A 19808-nucleotide genomic window follows, 5' to 3' on the forward strand; every position below is an offset into this window, starting at 1 on the left:
GTGGTCCCTGAGCCCCCGAGCGGGCCTTTGGTATTTATAGCTCGTCGATGCGCGTAGCGTGGATCCCGCCTCCAACGCCCCGGAGGCGCTCAAAAAAAGGATCTCATCAAGGCCCAGTTCTTCCTCCGCCGTCCAGTTTCAATTTCACCGTGCTGAGGGGTCGCCAATTTGCCCCTCCTGGCCGCGATCCGAATCCCCCTTGCGCCCACTCTCAACCGTTCCTGCAATTCGCAACCGCCGTGTCCCCCGCCCAGTCGACTGCCCCCGACTTCAGTCAGCCGCCGACCATGGCTGCGGAGCATACTGTCACCCAGGCCTTATTGGAATGGATAAACAGTTTCGCCCTGGGCAAGACCATCCGGACGACCGAGGAACTATCAGATGGGACTATCATCTGGGAGATCTTGCAAGATATCGACCCGCAGTATTTCCTCGATGAGATCCCCCAGCGCGCCCCGTCCGATCACTGGCTATCCAAATGGCAGAATTTGAAACATATCCACAAACTGCTCGTCAATTACATCCGCCAACAGCCCGATGGCATGCCCTCGGGTCTTGACCCGAATCCCAACCTTGAATTGGTCGCTGAGAAGAACTCTGTCAAGGAGGCTAATAAACTCCTCAAGTTACTTCTGATCGCGGCCATCCGGTCCCCCAACGCGCAGACCTATGTCGAAACCCTTCAAAGCCTAAGCACACCGACACAGGAAAACCTCAAGAACATATTCGAGGAAGCTCAGAATGGACAGCATGAGGCCATCGACGGTGAGGACGACATCAAGGAGGATCGGGAGCTGCCCGTTGACTTAGAGCTCCAGTTTGAGGAGCGGGTAGGGAAGGTGCTGGCGGAAAATAATCGCATGGCGCGCGAGAAGAAGGATATGCAGAAGCAAATCGACGATATGCACGACCGCTTGGCGCGCCTTCAGGAAAACAATGATACCCTACAAAGCCGTCTTGCATCGACGGAGGACCGACTAGTTAACCTGAGATCCGGAAAGGGCGATCTGGGACTCAATGCAAAGGCTCTCGAGTCCAAGTCCCGCCAGCAGGAAGACATCATCGCGACGCAGGAAGCAAGGTTGGCCACGGCGCAGGATGAGATCGACAGCCTGCGGATGACAGTGGAATCTTTGCGTGTAAAGAACCAGCGCTTTCAGAAGTTACAGGACGACTATGATGAGCTTAAGACCGAGCGAGACCAGCTCGCTCGTAAGGCAAACGCAGCTGAAAAGTATCGCCAGAAGCTGCAGGCTAGCCAGGATTTCGAGAAAGAGAATCAGTCACTCAGGAACCAGATTAAAGACTTCCAACAACAATTGAAGGAGGCGGATTCGCAGCAGAAATGGAACTCCGAGCGGGAGGTGGAGCTTGAAGAATACCGCAGAGTCTTGCCGCGCATTGAGCAGGAGTGCAGTGAAATCCAAAACCTGAAGAAACAACTCGAATTCAACAATCATGCCCTTACGGAGCGTCTCAGTAATGCCGACGAGCAGCGTGAGCGTGATGATGCCCTGATAAGCGAGCTTCGGGAGCGTGTCCGTGAACTAGAAGGGTCACCCGGAAGCCCATCCCTCACGCCGGGTACCGAAACTCCCAAGCTGGAGGGAACTCTGCAGAAAGATTTTGAGGCGATTGGTGTGAAGGAATCTCAACTGTTGGAAATCCCCATTTTGTCGCCTTCAAGACTTAAGCTAATGCGCCACAGGAAATCTGAGAACGAGGAGCTCAAGAAAGAAGTTGAATCCCTGAAGGGCCCATCCGTATGTTCGCTTCTTATTACAATGGTTACACTGACGCAGCCGCTGATAAGGTGTTGCAGATAGGCTCTCCATTGGAAGGCTTCTCCGAAGCTTTTAGTGAAACGCTGCAACAGGCTCGCGCAAACTCTTCCCAAAGGTACTTCCGCCGGCATCTGTCTAGTCCCAGTGCTAATAAAGCTTCAGTGATGAGTACTGGAAGTTGTACGATCAGTACACTTCAGCGCTCAAGAAGCTGGCCGAGGCCCAGGAAGCTCTCGATGTCTCCAAGAGATCGCTGAATGATGCCTTGGCTGAGGGTAAGTAGCTACCGCTGGATGAATCGCAGGTACAGACTTAAACCGCTCACCCGATTACAGTTGAACTCTCCAACAAAGAGAATGTCGACCTAATCACCGAGATTAAAACGAACAACTCATCGGAATTGACCAAGGCCCGTGAAGGAGAGGACGATGCTATGCGCAGAGTCTATAGTCTCCAGGCCGAGCTTGATTCAACCCAAGCTCTAGTCCAAGTAACATGCGCCGAACGGGACGATCTCCGGAACCTGCTTGAGAAGAAGCAAGCAGAGTTCCGAGCAGAGGACCAGGAAGCTGCAGAGGAAATGAAGAAGCTACTTGCTGAACTCACTGCACAGGAGAATGGGGACGATCCGGAAACCGCTCAAAAATCGGCCGTAGAACTCACGAGACAAGTCGCCGTGCAGATCGAAAAGAACCTGGAAAGACTGGCGAAGCGCGCAGAGGTCAGTTACAAGAAACCCCATCGGCTCGTAGTTTGTGTTGGCACGAGCCAGATAAGGCCCAACCGCTTTGGTAGCTTCGGTGGCGAGAGGAAACGGCTCGATCTTCTTGCAGATCGGCCATTTGGCGATTCGACCCAGATGCTTGCAGCGAAGGCTCCCAGCCTATCGCGTCTGGGCCGTTTTATTGCCAAACGGTTCAGGCGTTGAGGCTTGGCTGTGACCCCTTTGACACCTGAGCCCATCTTTACAGCCCATCGAAACTAACACCAATCATCGTGCAGTACATCCATCAACAAAACGAGCATATCAAGTTCCTCCAAGAACGGTTAAGGCAGCTTGAAGAAGATACGGATGAGGGAATCAGCAAGGAGCGCGAAGTAAGCCGGCCCTTTCTATAGGCCTCTGGACCCCTGGCTAATATCCTCGAACCTGCACAGCTCGAACTCCAGAAGATAATCGATGCGCAAGCGCGGGAACTTACCCTAATGAGTTCCTCCTGGTACGAACTCCAGAACCGATTACAGAACAACAACATTGGCATGTCCAGGTATCGCAATGGGTTACTGGCCGATGCCCAGAAGGGCTGGCTTGCCAGGCAGAGAAGCGTGGTCGCTGGTCGATAAAGCTGCCCGGACTATCTTTGAATGTGGGGATATGATTACGTTTATTTCTTCGTACATGTGTTTATACTCCCTTTTGTTTCCCTCTCCTTCCTTCCCCGTTTCCCTTTGCATCTTTCATCGTTATCAAGACTGTTCTTGCTGTTGTTATTATACCTTTCTACATACATACTTTTCGTCTACCGCGCTATACCAGATTGTTGCGGCTAGATTACCATGGTTTGTTGGAACTTGATCAGCATTATAGGCATATTGGCATACGCACCTTGAAAGCACCGTGGCACCGTGATGAACATTGCTTTCTATTTTGAAAGTCTTTCCCTTCTTTTTCTACATGCGGTTCTGCTTTTTACGTCACGTAGCCATAGATGCAGCTCATAATATACATACAGGTTATACATCGTCCATAGAGAAATTATCAGACGTTTTAGGGGATATTTTGCCGACAAATCCAGTCAGCTGCTTTACACCCATTGTCTGGGGTGTCTCAGAACATCCATGATTTCCTTCTCGCTCTCCTTGCCCTCGCCGAGAAGCGCGTCATCCCCGCTCTCAGGATCCTCCGTCCGGGTTCCCGATACCGGATCCATGTAGGCCCAGCTTGCGGTGCGGGGAAGACTCATCAGAATACTTTCGATGCGGGCATTCGGAGTGCGGAGACCGAAGCTGGTGCCGCGGTCATATACCAAGTTGAACTCGACGTAGCGGCCCCGTCGAAGCTGTTGCCATTCCTTTTGCTCTGGCGTGTAGAGCATGTCCTTCCGGCGCTCAATGATGGGGACGTAGGAGGGGAGGAAGGAGGCGAGACCGTCGGACACGAAGGAGAAAAGGGTCTCCTGCGGATTTTGCGAGGAGCTCGAGGATGTCTGTAAGAAACTGGCATCGAGATCGTCGAAGAAGATACCTCCGACGCCGCGGCACTCCCGGCGATGGGGGATATAGAAATACTTGTCACACCATGCCTTGAACTTCGGGTAGTATGTGGCGTCGTGCCGGTCACAGGCGTCTTTCATCGTCTGGTGGAAGTGTCTGGCGTCTTCAGGGAACAGATATGTGGGGGTCAGATCCGTACCGCCACCGAACCACCAGTTCTTGTCGCCATTTATGGGGTCCTTAGGATCCGATGTCTCGAAGTATCGATAGTTCAAGTGAACGGTCGGGGCCATGGGGTTATGAGGGTGCAAGACAAGAGACAGGCCGGCTGCGAAGAAGCTCAAAGAATCGACGTCGGCACCGACGAAGGACTTGTGGTCTGCCCGCATCTTCTCAATGGCTGGACGGGGTAATTCACCATAGACAATGGATACGTTCACACCGGCTTTCTCGAAGACATTCCCATCCTGAAGGACGCAAGATATCCCACCACCTCCATTGGGGCGCGTCCAGGTGTCGGTTTTGAATTGCGTCCCGTCTATCCTGCTCAACTCTTCAATGATCTTCTGCTGGTGTTCTTTAATGAGCTTCTCCATACGCAGGCGCATGGGAGATTGTTCGCTGATTGTAGCTTGCTTCTTGAGGGTCTCATCCAGCTCGACGAGCGATGGGGAGTCGAGTTCGGTCACCTCTTCCGTCATCTGCATTGAAGTGGGTTAGAAAAAGGTGTCCACCAGGATGGGTGCATATCTACCATGGAATACACCAAAGCAGCGATGAATGGCACACCAATGGCCAGCCGTAGGTATGGTCTCCAGACAGTGAATGGCTTTGGTTCGGGAGGTGTTCGCTCCGAAGAGTATCTGCGGAATGGCCCAGCGATAGTACGAGGTGCGCGACAGGTTCGAGGTGAGAATTGACAGAGCGACCTCCGAAGAGGCATATATGGCCGGGGAAACGCCATTGTCGGAGCGCAATTGAATTGGCTGATCGGCCGGAAGATCAGGTGGTGCCAGATAATGTACCTAACTGTACGAAGTATTGTGAGACTCAACCGGTACTTGCTCCCTCCAAGCTCCACCTATGATTTCGGGGCCAGTAGTGAGTAGGTGTTGGGTAGGTAATTGGTGAATTGATCAAGTCATCGGCTGGCTCCGAAAGTGAAACCATATGGGACCACCTGCGGCCTCGATCTTCCCGAATGTCGTGAGGATATGATACTGGTTTGTGCTGTTTGGAAGGATTGCTTGGTTTGTCTGGTCCCGCCCCGCCTAGCTTGGCGGGAGATAAGTTGTTTGCTTGGTTTGCAGTATTGCCCACCACGCTGGGGCCTGAACACCCAGGCAGCAGTCCAATATCAAGCAGAATCATCCAGGAGATCAGAATGAGTCAGGGGCCAGTACTACTACTACTCCAAAGTAGTTAATGAGAACTACTCAGCACATAGTAAGTGATCTAAAGCCATCGACAGGGGATTTAAATGGGGGAAACCAGATAAATGGTACCTTGCAGTGGCATAACCATCTACAAAGTAAAATGGTCAACCCCATAATCTAGACGCTGATCCTAAGTGGAGGCTGGAGGCGAAGCACCCGAGCTACCTATCTACCACCCAGTCACTCAGTACCGTGTACGATGCACTGATCAATGGCAAATGGAGGGCGGGTATCATCCGACTCTGGTCACTTGGATGAAGCACCACGTCCACGTGCCAGGATGACGACCTGGAAACATCCTGATCGACCGGCCTCCTTATCTGGTGAATGATCGAATCTGCTTTGACCAGACCCAGCACATGACCCAGCCTGACTCACGTGTGGGGCCGCTCACCGCCTCCACCCCGTGATCCACGCCTGCCCGGCGGCCTTATCAGCCGTGGAAGCCGTTCCTCACCAAATGACGCGGGGCTGTCGCCTTCACTCCCTCAGACTACCGACCTGTCTACCTTTTTGTCATCATCCCTCGATCTCTTCATCCATCCGTCATCCATCCCACTCCTTATCCATCGTCTCTCGGCTTCTATCTGACTCTATCACTCTTCCCCACTTCTTCGCACCCCAATCCGTATCCCCCTTTAAGGGATCCATCCGAGACGACCTACTAGCCGCCCTCAGCCATCTATCAATATGCGTTCCAAGTTCAAGGACGAGCACCCCTTCGAGAAGCGCAAGGCTGAAGCCGAGCGTATCCGCCAGAAATATGCCGATCGCATTCCGGTACGCTTGCCTTGGGTCATCTTCCTACAGTGATCTGGTCTACGGTGTTTATAGGAGGGACCGGATCCGTGGCTCACCGCTTGTTCGAGTTGCTAATCCAGTTTCTGTTTTCCAGGTAATCTGCGAAAAGGTTGAGAAATCGGACATCGCGACCATCGACAAGAAGAAGTACCTTGTCCCTGCCGATTTGACGGTTGGGCAGTTCGTCTACGTCATCCGTAAGCGGATCAAGCTGTCACCCGAGAAGGCGATCTTCATCTTTGTCGACGAAGTGCTGCCACCGACGGCTGCTCTCATGAGCAGTATCTACGAAGAGCACAAGGATGAAGATGGCTTCTTGTATATCACGTATGCCGATCCCTCCGTCCCTCCTGGGTCATATCCGCGCGCATGAGACTAATGTGGTACTCCTATCAGGTACTCCGGCGAGAACACTTTTGGTGACTGCTAGGCGCTGGTCGATCTCTCCTTTCCGATATCCTGATCTCTGAAGTGAATCCGTTGCCGTCGGCATTCAGTCGCTTAAGATTCATATGGTTCCTTTTGGGAATTAGGTATTGACTCCCTGGATGTGGATTCGGTCACTATCGGACAGGAGTAGATGGCGAGCTCTACCATGCTTTGATATTTCTATGCTGTGCTGTACGCGGGCGTTATCTTGGGGCTCTTTCATTTTTTTCGTGAACTTCTTTTTTCTTGGCGAAATGACTATTCTTGTTCAGATGGTAGTTTAAATGACAACAATCGTTGACAATCAACCTGAAATTTGTGACCTGGAGTTGTTCATTTGATCTACTTCTTTCTAAAAGAAGAAAAAAGGCAAATGGGAAAAGCAAAGCCGGATGGTAAATCCTGGGTCTGGTAGGGGAGCTGGGATTGATAGAGTGGCTAGATAGAGGTACCTATGCAGGGCCGGGGGGGCCTGGGGGCCTGGGGCAGGTGGCAGGACCGGCAGCTGACCTAAGCAGGGCCGCTCCGATCCAGGGCCGGTGGTGCCAAGCCCAAAGGGGCCTAGTGGCGCAGAAGCCCCGGCCGCAACGCTTGGAGCGGTTCCGAGTCGGCGCAGAAAGTCCATGGCAGTTGATCGCTCTCGCTCTTCTTGCTCTTCTTCCTCTTCCTCCCTGTGCGTCTGCTCCTTCTCTCTTCCTGCATTGTCTGGCCCCGGTTCTGGTTCCGTGTCATTTTTTGGTCGCGAGTCCATCCTATAAGTCTTCACGTCCTCCTCTTTCACTCTGCTTCTTGTTTATCTCCCCGAAAGCAAAGCAGCCCCAGGCCCGGAAAATTTTATACACTCCATTTCTGCCCCGAAGACGCCCAACCCAGCCCAATCCCCTAAAACAACATGTCTCCCGCTATGGCCCAAGCCGGTGCCGGCTCTGCCTCCAAGGATGTCAAGAGAGAATCTGCAACTGCCCGTCTTCTGGGTTCCGGTATGTGACTATACCCTTGTACAACGGTTGTGGGCTGCGATCAATGGCTAACTTGGCCCTTCAGGATCGGCCGGAATTGCGGAGCTGATGATTTTCCACCCTGTACGAAACCTCTCACGGCTATTGCGCACCGATTGCTATCTGCTGGCGGAGTGGGAAAATGGCTGACTCAATAACCAGGTTGATACCATCTCCAAGCGGTTGATGAGCAACCAGTCCCGGGTACGACGATACCTTCCATATCACTCTATGAAATTTTCGTATGTGCTTTGGGCTAATTGTGCGCTGGCGTAGATCACCTCCACTGCTGGCCTGAACCAGGTTGTCTTCAAGGAGTACGCCACCGCTTCCTTCGGCACCAAGTTCACCTCTCTCTTCCCCGGTCTGGGTTACGCCGCTGGTTACAAGGTTCTTCAGCGTATCTACAAGTACGGTGGTCAGCCCTTCGCCCGTGACTACCTGGCCAAGCACTACGGTACCGACTTTGACAACGCATTCGGCAAGGGTACCGGCAAGGCCATCATGCACGCCACCGCTGGAAGGTTCGTAATCCAGGTCCCTATATTTGGTGGTTATACTTCGACTAACCAGGTGAAACAGTTTGATCGGTATCGGAGAGGTCGTTCTACTGCCCCTGGACGTTCTCAAGATCAAGCGTCAGACTAACCCCGAGGCTTTCCGCGGCCGTGGTCTGTTCAAGATCATTTCCGATGAGGGCATGGGACTGTACCGTGGTGCTGGCTGGACTGCGGCCCGTAACGCCCCTGGATCTTTCGCTGTATGGACTCCCCTACAACGATGTGCCCAACCGATACTAATCTCAAGAAATAGCTCTTCGGTGGTTCTGCTTTTGCCAAGGAATACATCTACGACCTGAAGGACTACAACTCGGCCACTTGGGGTCAGAACTTCGTTGCCTCGATCTGCGGTGCCAGTGCCTCCCTGATCGTGTCGGCTCCTCTGGATGTGATCAAGACCCGCATCCAGAACCGCAACTTCGAGAACCCCGAGTCCGGCTTCCGCATTCTGTCCAACATGGTCAAGAACGAGGGTGTCACTAGTTTCTTCAAGGGTCTGACGCCCAAGCTCCTGATGACCGGACCCAAGCTCGTTTTCAGCTTCTGGCTGGCTCAGACGTTGATCCCCGCCTTCGGCCAGATCGTATAGATGATGACGATAATTCGATCATAATAGCGAGCGCCTTTTTTTCTTTTCCCCTGTTCGGGATTCTTTTCACATTCTTACTCCATGTTCGATTCCAGGGCTTTTTGGTGCTGTTATAGAGCATTATGTTAGGCCTTCGTGTATTTATGATAGACTCTTTCCCTTCGTCTCTGTTCCGAGTTACGGGTGCAAGATGGTATGTTATTGGATATGAATACAACTCCTCTTAATATGACATGCCTGCCTACATGACGGTAGATGTACTATCGCTGCCTTGCGCATATCTGTCAAACATTCTTTTCCGGAACAATTGCTGTAAGAAAGCTGAAAAGCTCCAGTGGGTATCGGACAATGCTATTGTCCCGGGGTACACACGCAGCCCAGTAAAAATCCGACATACACCACCAGGCATCAATTTAGACATCCTACTGCAGCATCATCTATCGCTGCACCTCGTCCTACCCTGCAGCCCAGATAGTCACCTATCCCTCAGCTAGGTATATCTACCGCGTCACCCAACGATACGTCCAAAGCAGCTTCCCCATTTCTATCACGTGACCCCAATCCGACGCCTCCAGCAGCAACATTAACAACAGCAACATCCAACTCACCTCCCCACCACCACCAACACGGCACCGAAAGCAAGACCACGCCCTGCCCGCCCAAAATGCCCGTCTACCTGATCTCCAAGTACGTCGTACATATATCCCTCATGCACCTCTACCTAGAACCCTTACCTATCTACCTACCTATCTAACCACCCACCTAATCAACCTAATACCCCATCCGATGTCGCACCTTCACGAGCTTTCTAATTATACTAAACAATCAACCCACATACTAATCGCACGAATTAAAATCCTTAGACTCGCAGACCCCCTCTTCGCCCTATCCATCGGCACCTTGGCCGCCCTCCTTCGGATCCAAAGAGACCAGCGCGAGAAGTTCCCCGACCGAGCAAACGAAATCAGTATCGGGAGTGTGGTGACCATGGGCACGAGTCGGGTGCGGAGATGGTGGGCGGGGGATTTCGAGGGGTTGTGAAATGAGAAATCAATTGACTGGGGTTTCGAAAGATAAGGGCGTGTGTGTGTGTGTGTGTGTGTGTGTGTGTGTGTGTATATGTGTATGTGTATGAGATGTATGCTTCGTTGAGTGGGTGGGGGAGTGTATGCTATGTTATGGATGATAGATGGGATTCATGGGATCAGGGCGTTTAGGGGCATATCTATGGGTGCATTCATTGTATGTATTATTTTATAATGATAGATGATGATATTGGGGCTCGGAAAGATTTTATATCTATCTATCTGTTCACTTGCGGTGGGCTGGATACAACTTATATGGATTCAGTTGTCAGAGGACGGAATTTGAAGCTCGCAAGGAGTCTTCATTGCCGGTCAAGCTGGACCTAAACAGAAGTTCTAAAGTCTTGACTTTATGAGACCGACTTAGCTTTATTAAGACTACTTCAAAAGACTACTCTGTACTACTATTTGTATTACGACTGGAAGCAACAATAGTAAGAAGTGTTGTATTCGTCGAAAGGAACTTTTCCCTCCCAGATTCTGCAGCGAAAACCATCATGCAGCACAACTAAAAATCGAATCTATGCATCATGCACAAAGAAAAGGATCCCATAATTTCGTTAAAAAAGAGGACAATAAATTAAAAAGAAGCAAAACCCATTAGGGCCACTCGCCTATCCGCAAACGGCTGGAGGTATATTGAAGAAAGCAAATAGAGACTGGTGCTTAACACATTTAGTCAAGCTCCTCAGGGCGCTCCTCAACCTCGTCAGCAGTGCGGGTAGCACCGGGGGCGGCACCGCCAGGGGCGGCACCAGCAGCGCCACCGTAGGCAGCGGAGATGATGGGGTTGGCAACAGACTCGAGCTCCTTCTGCTGGGACTCGTACTCGTCCTTCTCGGCGGTCTGGTTGCTGTCGAGCCAGCTGATGATCTCGTCAACCTTGGCGGTGACCTTCTCCTTGTCCGCATCGCTGATGGTGAGCTTGCCCTCGTTGATGGTGTTCTTGAGGGAGTAAGCGTAGGACTCGAGACCGTTCTTGGCCTGGATACGGGAAGCCTCGGCCTCATCCTCAGCCTTGAACTTCTCGGCCTCGGAAAGCATGCGCTCGATGTCCTCCTTGGAGAGACGGCCCTTGTCGTTGGTGATGGTGATCTTGTTGGTCTTGCCAGTACCCTTCTCGATGGCGGAAACGTTCATGATTCCGTTGGCATCAAGGTCGAAGGTGACCTCAATCTGGGGAACACCACGAGGGGCAGGGGGGATGCCAGTAAGCTCGAACTTGCCGAGCAGGTTGTTGTCCTTGGTACGGGCACGCTCACCCTCGTAGACCTGGATCAGGACACCGGGCTGGTTGTCGGAGTAGGTGGAGAAGGTCTCGGACTTCTTGGTGGGGATGGTGGTGTTACGCTTGATGAGAGCAGTCATGACACCACCAGCAGTCTCGATACCCAGGGAAAGAGGGGCAACATCGAGCAGGAGGATCTCGTTGGTGGACTTGGAAGAAGTGTCACCGGACAGGATGGCAGCCTGGACGGCAGCACCGTAGGCAACAGCCTCATCGGGGTTGATGGACTTGTTGGCGTCCTTGTTGAAGAAGTCGGAGACGAGACGCTGGATCTTGGGGATACGGGTGGAACCACCGACCAGGACGATCTCGTGGACGGAGGACTTGTCGATCTTGGCGTCACGGAGGACACGCTCAACGGGCTCCATGGTGGAGCGGAAGAGGTCCTGGCAGAGCTCCTCGAAACGAGCACGGGTGATGGAGGTGTAGAAGTCAACACCCTCGAAGAGAGAGTCGATCTCGATGGAGGTCTGAGCAGCAGAGGACAGGGTACGCTTGGCACGCTCGCAAGCAGTGCGGAGACGACGGAGAGCACGAGCGTTGGAGGTCAGGTCCTTCTTGTGCTTGCGCTTGAACTCGTTGACGAAGTGGTTGACGAGGCGGTTGTCGAAGTCCTCACCACCCAAGTGGGTGTCACCAGCGGTGGCCTTGACCTCGAAGATACCCTCCTCGATGGTCAGGAGAGACACATCGAAGGTACCACCACCAAGATCGAAGATGAGGACGTTGCGCTCACCCTCGGTCTTCTTGTCCAGACCGTAAGCAATAGCAGCGGCAGTGGGCTCGTTGATGATACGGAGAACGTTCAGGCCGGCAATGAGACCAGCATCCTTGGTGGCCTGACGCTGGGAGTCGTTGAAGTAGGCGGGGACAGTGATAACAGCGTTGTTGACGGTGCCACCGAGGTAAGACTCGGCGGTCTCACGCATCTTGGTAAGGATCATGGCAGAGACCTCCTCGGGGGTGAACTGCTTGGTCTCACCCTTGAACTCAACCTCGATGATGGGCTTGCCACCCTTGTCGGCAATCTTGAAGGGCCAGTGCTTCATGTCCGACTGGACCTCAGCGTCGGCAAAACGACGACCGATCAGACGCTTGGCATCGAAGACGGTGTTGTGGGGGTTCATGGCGACCTGGTTCTTGGCGGCATCACCGATCAAACGCTCCGAGTCGGTGAAAGCCACGAAAGAGGGAGTGGTGCGGTTACCCTGGTCGTTGGCGATGATCTCAATGCGGTCATCACGGAAGATACCCACACAGGAGTAGGTGGTTCCCAAATCGATACCAACAGCGGGGGCCATGATGAATGTGATGTGAAGAGATCGTTAAGGAATAGGAAAGAAAGAGATTCGTCACGGATTGGAGGGAGGTAGTGGTACAGCGAGGTAGTGTGTAGATTAAGATGAGAGAGATAGAGAAAGAGAAGGGGGTATAAGAGGAAGCAGTGGATGAGAGTGAGGAGAGAAGAGAATTGATGAAGTAGGAATTTGTGCGAGACCGAACGTTGATATAGTGGCGGGCGGTGAGGCGCTGCTCCAGCGAAGCTTCTAGCAAGAGTGCGCTTCGATGGGCATCCATCGGGTTCGACCCTCTTCCACCCGCGCCCCAGCTACCCCTCGACCGTTCGAGAAATCCCTCCCTACGTTCTGGGCCTTACCGCGGAGGGGGCCTGCGAAGGCTCTGGCAGCCTCTCGGGAGGTCCATCTCCTATCTACGATCGAGTCTCTACTAGCATCGCTCTGCTACGATCGGCTCCTGCAGCAGTTCTGGCGAGAGAGCCTCGAGGTTCCGCGGCGGTTGGCGGGGTAATGCCGATGACGTAATGGGCAGAATCCGCTGTGAATTTTTCACGCCCCGTAATTCTGCCTTCGACTGGGTCTTTCCACCCCCCAATAATAATGACTCACAGGACAATAATAATGAAAGGCGCAACACATTCTTTTTCTTCCCAGTAGTAGGTAGACAGTGACTTCACTCAATGCTTGCTCGTCTTTCCCGGTCTGGTCAGTCGTCAGGCCTTTGCACCCGTGGAATTGGGCAGAATGGAGTCCGTCATCATGACGCTGGCTACGGAATCCCACTGCTCTCGCTGGGCTTCGGAGAATTTCCATGGAGATTCTGGCCCTTCCAGCCCTTCCCCCGGTCACATGACTGACTGGCTTTCTCTCTTCACTCCAGCTCGGGCTCGGGCTCAGGCATTCCTGCCCTGCTGTAACGGTGTGAGTTGTGACACCGGAAGCAAGCTCCAGGGGTTATCTATTGCTTTAAGAGAGCATCCTCCTTTCAGGCTACCGACCCCCCTCCCCCAACTTGTAGCTGTACACAATCTTCAATCGATAGGGTTCCAGAGTAAGTCGGATACTAGGTCACATGTCCTTCCACATCAATTGACTGTAGAGTCCAACCGCCGCTGCAATTTATACAGCTTCTTTTTACTACTCTACTCCATCTCCACTGTGCTAACCCCTCAAAGAGATGGGTCGAGATTCCAGATCCCAACTGGTACCTATCTGTCTAGTATCTAATGTTTGTTATGAGCCTCCTAACAGGGCAAGCCCCGTCACGGGAGCTGCAGCAGATCGCCGCTCCCAGCAACCAATCAGTGGCCAGGAATCCGTCGAGGTGAATCTCCCCTTGCGACAGGAACTTGCTTTATCCTCGGTGCCTTGACAACACCTACTTAAACTCAGTACTTCCTGCGTCCCCCTGAGTTAGCATCCCTTTTTCTTGTGAACTTTTCCCCTGGGATCTCTGTCTACTCGATTGTTCTGTGTTTGCTCCCTTCAGTCCCAACTCGCCTTCGAAAACACCTCCGTACACACTCTTCGCCATGGGTGACAACAACCAAGCTACTACGGGCTACAACCCTGGATCCAATGCCTCCGACGCCGCTGCTTGGGGCAAGGGCAAGGGAAAGGCGACCGACCCTGCTCGGGAAATGCGCATGGATGACGATGAGAGTGATGAGAGCGAGGGCGAAGAAATGGTGAGTCCTGCTGTAAACTGGCCAACCCGAGGAAGAATGTCTGGCTGACTGAAAACCTCCCCTTGCGACTCTGCAGCTCGATGAAGGTATGATACTACCACCTACTGTCCTACTTTTGGACACCGGTCTTTCCCACACTCGCTTGAATCATGCTAACCCCGTGACTTGGCTAGCAGATGAAGATGAGGACAACGACAACCTGGAGCCCATCTCCGCCGACAACATCATTTCCGGTGGCCGTCGTACGCGTGGCAAGAACATCGACTTCCAAGAAGCTGCCGAGAAATTGAAGGCCGATGAAATGGACGATGAGGACGATGAGGACGACGACTACGTCGGGGCTGCTGATGAAGATGATGAGAACAAGATGCGCGACTAGAATCGGATCCAGTAACGATACCAACACAACATAGGGGCGGCGAGCGCGAATAAGAAATGGGATGGCAGGCGCAGGGTCTTTTTGAGGGTTTCTTCGGTTTCATTTACGCGGGTTACACTTTCCATCTTCTACCCATCTCATGATGTTGACATTCCTGGATTGATATGGATACGGGTCATTACTATGATTGCCTGTGTGTCCGCCTCCAGAGTTGTCCATTTCTCTGGATTGCTTGGCCAGGTTCGGCTGCGACAATCGCCTCGCTATTGGGTTTGAATGAGCGACCACCACGCCCCCAAGGAGCAAAAGGGGGTGTGCAAGGGGTCTATCTGCAATAGGTCAGCCAATCCATCAAAAGAAGCCCATATACAATATGAATCGACGGTTTCCTGAGCGACGTAGTGTAGCTTGTAGTTCTAAACTGCCGATCACGTGGGCGGTCTCATGGCGGCCCGGGTGGATTCGAATCAACATTATTCAGTCTCTCCAAGTCTCTCTCTCCCGCTGTGATGGTCTCCATGAGGGCCTGCTCGCTCTGCTCTGCTCTGCTCTGTTCTGCTCTGCTCTGCTCTGCTCTGCTCACCCATCCTCTTTCCCTCTTCTCCCCCTATTATCTAGGCCCTCGCTGGGCGACATGTGCCCCAACTACTGGTGATTGCTTCTTCTTATCTTTCATATCCGGTTTATCTCGTCCCGTACAATAATAATTTTGACGACCTGTTATGGCTTCACGGTATGTTTATGCCATCCGTCCTCCGCCACTATTGCCAGCCTATACTAATCGCCGGCCGGTAGATTCCCACGCTCCAACCTACACCAGCGCGACCCTCGTGCTTCTTCGTCCCTCTTCGACTCATACGGTGGCAATTCCCGTCCCGCCAGTAGATCCCCGGGCAGCATAGGTGGATACGGGTATGGAGGTTACACGCCCCCGGCCGGAGACGGCCCCGTGAATGGCACCGCAAAGGGCGGATATCGGGCTGCGACCCCGAACGCCAAGTAAGTGGCTCCCACAGCTGGAGGATGTCAATGGCTACGACTTCTCCCGTGCAAGAAGCTCACAGTTGGGGTTTATAGAGGCCATTATTCCGATGCTGTTCTCTCCCATCTGGAGTCTCAGAATGACACCGAGGTCGAAGGTATCAGTGCCAAGGTCAAGATGCTGAAGGATGTAAGTGCTCCGGATTGCCTAGCGTGGGTCCACTCATCGTGCTGACATTGTCATACCAGCTCACGATCGCAATCGGCGACGAGATCCGAGATACTTCAACCATCTCGGACCTCAACAACACTTTTGAGAACACCCGCGTGCGTCTCCGCGGAAACATGAACCGCATGCTGCGGATGGCGGAGCGCACTGGCGTTGGCTGGAAAGTGTGGCTCGCTTTCTTCTTCGCCGTCTTTCTGCTATTCTTCTACGTGTGGCTGACATGATGGACGATACATGCTCCGAAAATCAAAGCATGATATCTTGAGCTGTTTTCATTTATCACGACGTTTTTGGAGGTACCCTGCCCCCATTTATGTAGCTTTATACACGGCGCGCTTGCACGCACCCGCTCCGCAGTCTATCCTTCCCGCCTTAATTATACAGCTGCTTCCGGGTCGTGCGAGTTGTGAATACCCGCGCTTCTTCGACATTGTTTGCATATTATTCTGCACATGAGTGGCCTGCCTATACGAGCACTTGTTCCTTACTCGCAAGTGCCAGTCTGTCTTTCTTGTCATCAGGTTCCTTCTTTACGCGTTCCCCGATGATAGTGCATGCTTGGAGTTTGGGCTCTGCGATTCATAATTGTGCGATCCGATCGCCAGATGGGGGACGTCATCTGCTTCTGTTTTGTACAATGAGATGTACATTATAATGTTCTCATACCCATGTTATTACATATGAGTGAGATTTCCCTGCAATCTATTCATCGCTTGCGACCATGCACCAATTATATTGAGGTTATCTAGTACAGCGTAAAATCATGGAGCGGTATCTAATGACTTGCGGCAGCGTACTTGATCCATCCACACCTGGTTAGCAGGCATGCATAGCATCTGCGCCGATGTGGTTTAATGATGCGTAGTATCTAAGGATACTAAGTCTATCTGATGTGAATTCCAATTAACCAGGTTGAGACTTCTATCCACCCTAACTCCAGCCCTCAATGTTGCGCATCTATGATTCCACCCATTCGCCATATGTCAAGGGCTCCATAGCTATACACCCGTAGAATATAATACAAGGATAAACAGGGATATCTCATGAGGGAACCCCACGAAGATGTGATCAGTCGAAACTGTCCCTTGGGCCTCCCGTGCGACGCCTTGGGAACCGGCTAAAGAAACTGCGTCGACTTCCCTGACTGGTCAAAGAAGCACGGAGATCCTCCTCGTCAACAAGCATGCTGCTAGTGTCAAAGGCATCGCCGCCACCACTCCAACGCTGCAGGAACCGTCGTTGGGCCTCCGTTTCTCTCTCCCGTCGAACAAGAGGCGGGGGCAGGCCCCGACTGCTAGTTGTACTGGCGCGAAGACTCTGGGTAAATGGGTCATGTGAGAAACTGACGTCCTCTTCGTCGTCAAATTCGGCATCGGTGTCTGTGTGTTGCCATTCCTCTTCCTGTTCAGACCGGTCTTCAGCTGCCTCAGGAATATCATCATCCAAGTTCCGACCCATGTCTTCCTCTCCACTCATGCCTTCATCCCCATACTCCTCTTCAACCGCGCTAGGGATGTCATCATCCAGGTCTGGTTGATTGTTGAACTCGTCATTCTCTTCCTCCAGATCTTCCTCGTCGAGGTCGTCATCGTCCGCAAACGCCTCCGGGATGTCGTCGTCTAAATCTCGTTCCATGTACTCCCCCTCATCCACAACATCATCCTCTTCCAGACCTTCCTCGCCTTCTTCGACCAGCCCATCTTCATCCGCATCCGGAATATCGTCGTCCAAGTCTCTCTCCATGTCTGTATCATCTTGTCCTTCACCGTCTATCGTACCCTGTGTCTGACCCCCGAGCTCATCCAGCCCGTCGATACCTGCGTCCGCCGCTGCTGCCGCTGCTGCCCTCTCCGCAGCGGCGGCAGCCAGTGCCTCCTCTCTTTCCGCCTCCTCCTCTTTCATACCCAGCATGGTCTTGGGACACCCGGCTGGCCTTATCCATGAGTATCCGAACGAGGCGATATTGTTCTTGCGCGCACGCAGAGCGCGCTCTTCTAAGAGTAGGGACGATAGCATGTTTCCTGAGATGGCGGACGATCCGCGTCCATTTGGCGTATTGGTGCCATTGCGACGGGCCCCTCCTTGTGTGTCTGCGGCGGATGAGAATGAGTGGTGTTGTGACGAGGAGCGGTAGGGTTGTGAAGAGCCAAACCAGAGCTCGTGAGACTAGATGCGATCTTTATTAGCTATGGCTGCAACTCAATTACGGGTTCATGAAAGTCGATGGCACGTACGTCGCGGGGTGTGATCAGTGGAAGGGAGAGCATTGTGACCGGTAGTAATAACGTGCGCCGACCCGAGAGCTGGGGAGGGAATCGATCAAATCAGTCTCACCCGCGGCCTCCAAAACATACGCAGCTCGGGGTGTTGGGGAGGCGTGAGAATTGGAGAAGAATCGGAGGCGAGAGGAGACCCAAAACAAAAGCAGACAAGCTCCCGCGCGGGGATCTCCAGGCTTACCGGATCGGGCAGGATGTGTGTCGCCGCTGCCTTCCTGGGGTCTGGAGGGACTCAGGGAGGGTCCCCGCGTTACACCCATCTTGTCGAGAAATCGTAGATGAACTACTAGTAGTACGTACTAGGTGGATAGATGGTGGCTTTTAGTTCCCGGTCGTTTGGCTCACAAAGAGAAAAGTGGTCACATTGGTTAGTGTGGTCCGTGTGTTGGGAAACAAATATATATACTACTTATCTCGCGACACCGGTTTACATGGATTACTTACTAGTTACTATACAACTGTCACTTTAGCATGATGTATGGTAATGAGCAGCTACACAGCATGTAGTACTAGTAGTACGATGCTCTGAGAAACTCATTCCCCAGTCGTGCGTATACGTCGCCCCGGGTTCAATGACAGGGCAGTGGTGGAATATACCTGAATATAATATACTATGGACTTATCCCATGGACCACCTACCTTGTGCCCATAAAGGCATTATTTTACAATTACGACAAATATGAGGCAACTCATCAGCTTGGCCTTGTGTGAGGCACATCTCTTGTCTGATAAAATAGGACTACCCGGAGCGATAGCTTGCCCTCCAGCTAATCATATCTACAACCCCACGGACATGATCCCGTCACCAGAGCACACGGGGGTCAAGGAGGAAAACAAAGAGAATATAAACCATGATTAAACAGAACACACTTATGGTGACCAATTGATACCCATCCATTCTGGCACTCTGCAGGCTGCAGCAGAGAAGAAGAGAATCTGTACGGAGTACTCGGTAAGCAAGGCGAGAGCTCTGAAATGATCGTTCTGCCCGCTCAAATCCGTCCCACCAATCGGGCCAGGGCAATGGCAATTCAGCAAGTCTCTGCATGTACCTCTGCATGTATCTCCGCATCGAGGCCAGCATCAGCCCACAGTGAGCATCCGGGGCCTCCGTAGCCCGGCACAACTGCACAGTATGAACGGTAGATGCACAAAGAATCACCAGCAGCACGAGAGTAACCAGCTGTACTAAGTACAAAGCACAGCAAAACTTAAGGATCAGGCCATGGACGGACTAGTACTTTGCTCCACCAAGTCCACGGGCACGGGTGTTGATCTGAGATGCTTGCCAATATCTTCTGCGGTAATGCAGCGTCATTCTGGGGGATGAAGGCTGTGGCAGTACAGAGTAGCAGCAGCACATAGCCAGGTTGTCCAGTCAGAGGAAGACAAATCACCTAGCCTGTAGTTCCTCTGCAGTAATTAATCAGTACTGCGGACTAGGCGGGCAGCACAAGGCAAACCACCTGGTCCCTTACCCGGCTTTCCTGCTGTCTTGCTCAGTGTTGGGCTTGTCCGGTTTTCGGCCGCTTCCGTTCCTGATCCCGGAAACGCCCGAGGCGTTGCAATCTCCCGCTTCATCGTCAAGGTCACATTCGGTGAGCCCAAAGCGGACAAGCCTAAGTAGGAAGGATCGGAATAAAACGGACGCCGGAAACATTGGCATCTCCGCTCAGTCATGTGATGTCCGTCGCATCCAAACGGATTCATGCAGTAGTCTGCGAACTGCCTGCAAGAGGCTGACGAGAAGATGGGGATGGGAGGTGTACG

At 52.6% G+C, this 19808-nt stretch overlaps 11 protein-coding genes across 11 annotated transcripts; 8 read left to right on the plus strand and 3 right to left on the minus strand.

Moving 5' to 3' along the window:
- Nucleotides 1-47: 47 nt before the first annotated feature.
- BO94DRAFT_626456 (putative microtubule binding protein HOOK3) lies at nt 48-3128 on the plus strand (the record flags this gene model as incomplete). Its single annotated transcript, XM_025617358.1, has 7 exons — nt 48-1657; nt 1709-1763; nt 1823-1899; nt 1947-2059; nt 2120-2699; nt 2756-2882; nt 2943-3128. The coding sequence occupies 7 exons, from the start codon at nt 48-50 to the stop codon at nt 3126-3128; spliced, it is 2748 nt and encodes a 915-aa protein (XP_025464723.1).
- A 75-nt stretch (nt 3129-3203) lies between these two features.
- Nucleotides 3204-4700, minus strand: hem13 (coproporphyrinogen oxidase; the record flags this gene model as incomplete). Its single annotated transcript, XM_025612306.1, has 1 exon — nt 3204-4700. A coding segment is annotated over one exon (1111 nt), but the record flags the coding sequence as incomplete, so codon positions are not given.
- Nucleotides 4701-6077: 1377 nt separating this feature from the next.
- On the plus strand, nt 6078-6769 carry BO94DRAFT_537604 (autophagy-related protein 8). Its single transcript, XM_025612307.1, has 2 exons — nt 6078-6214; nt 6330-6769. Exons 1-2 carry the CDS (start codon nt 6125-6127, stop codon nt 6606-6608), a joined length of 369 nt encoding a protein of 122 aa, XP_025464725.1. The 5' UTR covers nt 6078-6124; the 3' UTR covers nt 6609-6769.
- A 388-nt stretch (nt 6770-7157) lies between these two features.
- BO94DRAFT_537605 (putative mitochondrial GTP/GDP transporter Ggc1) lies at nt 7158-9054 on the plus strand. The gene is made up of 6 exons (XM_025612308.1): nt 7158-7644; nt 7709-7746; nt 7825-7866; nt 7939-8186; nt 8245-8422; nt 8476-9054. The coding sequence occupies exons 1-6, from the start codon at nt 7557-7559 to the stop codon at nt 8809-8811; spliced, it is 930 nt and encodes a 309-aa protein (XP_025464726.1). The 5' UTR covers nt 7158-7556; the 3' UTR covers nt 8812-9054.
- Nucleotides 9055-9333: 279 nt separating this feature from the next.
- Nucleotides 9334-9852, plus strand: BO94DRAFT_522026 (uncharacterized protein; the record flags this gene model as incomplete). Its single annotated transcript, XM_025610166.1, has 2 exons — nt 9334-9498; nt 9675-9852. Exons 1-2 carry the CDS (start codon nt 9476-9478, stop codon nt 9850-9852), a joined length of 201 nt encoding a protein of 66 aa, XP_025464727.1. The 5' UTR covers nt 9334-9475.
- Nucleotides 9853-10571: 719 nt separating this feature from the next.
- hsp70 (molecular chaperone Hsp70) lies at nt 10572-12485 on the minus strand (the record flags this gene model as incomplete). Its single annotated transcript, XM_025614022.1, has 1 exon — nt 10572-12485. The coding sequence occupies one exon, from the start codon at nt 12483-12485 to the stop codon at nt 10572-10574; it is 1914 nt and encodes a 637-aa protein (XP_025464728.1).
- Nucleotides 12486-13110: 625 nt separating this feature from the next.
- BO94DRAFT_176928 (uncharacterized protein) lies at nt 13111-14034 on the plus strand. Its single transcript, XM_025605944.1, has 2 exons — nt 13111-13686; nt 13740-14034. The coding sequence occupies exons 1-2, from the start codon at nt 13227-13229 to the stop codon at nt 13808-13810; spliced, it is 531 nt and encodes a 176-aa protein (XP_025464729.1). The 5' UTR covers nt 13111-13226; the 3' UTR covers nt 13811-14034.
- On the plus strand, nt 13913-14736 carry BO94DRAFT_176891 (histone H2A.Z-specific chaperone CHZ1). Its single transcript, XM_025605943.1, has 3 exons — nt 13913-14170; nt 14247-14256; nt 14353-14736. Exons 1-3 carry the CDS (start codon nt 14015-14017, stop codon nt 14547-14549), a joined length of 363 nt encoding a protein of 120 aa, XP_025464730.1. The 5' UTR covers nt 13913-14014; the 3' UTR covers nt 14550-14736.
- Nucleotides 14632-14971, plus strand: BO94DRAFT_176755 (uncharacterized protein). Its single transcript, XM_025605942.1, has one exon. It carries the CDS (start codon nt 14714-14716, stop codon nt 14885-14887), a length of 174 nt encoding a protein of 57 aa, XP_025464731.1. The 5' UTR covers nt 14632-14713; the 3' UTR covers nt 14888-14971.
- Nucleotides 14972-15271: 300 nt separating this feature from the next.
- BO94DRAFT_588148 (SNARE domain- containing protein) lies at nt 15272-15983 on the plus strand (the record flags this gene model as incomplete). The annotated part of the gene is made up of 4 exons (XM_025615870.1): nt 15272-15282; nt 15345-15548; nt 15627-15720; nt 15780-15983. The coding sequence occupies 4 exons, from the start codon at nt 15272-15274 to the stop codon at nt 15981-15983; spliced, it is 513 nt and encodes a 170-aa protein (XP_025464732.1).
- A 666-nt stretch (nt 15984-16649) lies between these two features.
- BO94DRAFT_537609 (uncharacterized protein) lies at nt 16650-18205 on the minus strand. Its single transcript, XM_025612309.1, has 2 exons — nt 17994-18205; nt 16650-17925 (listed from the first exon to the last, which is right to left on the minus strand). Exons 1-2 carry the CDS (start codon nt 18024-18026, stop codon nt 16828-16830), a joined length of 1131 nt encoding a protein of 376 aa, XP_025464733.1. The 5' UTR covers nt 18027-18205; the 3' UTR covers nt 16650-16827.
- Nucleotides 18206-19808: the final 1603 nt, after the last annotated feature.

This window comes from Aspergillus sclerotioniger, assembly GCF_003184525.1.
Source record: "Aspergillus sclerotioniger CBS 115572 chromosome Unknown BO94scaffold_24, whole genome shotgun sequence".
Taxonomy (NCBI): domain Eukaryota; kingdom Fungi; phylum Ascomycota; class Eurotiomycetes; order Eurotiales; family Aspergillaceae; genus Aspergillus; species Aspergillus sclerotioniger.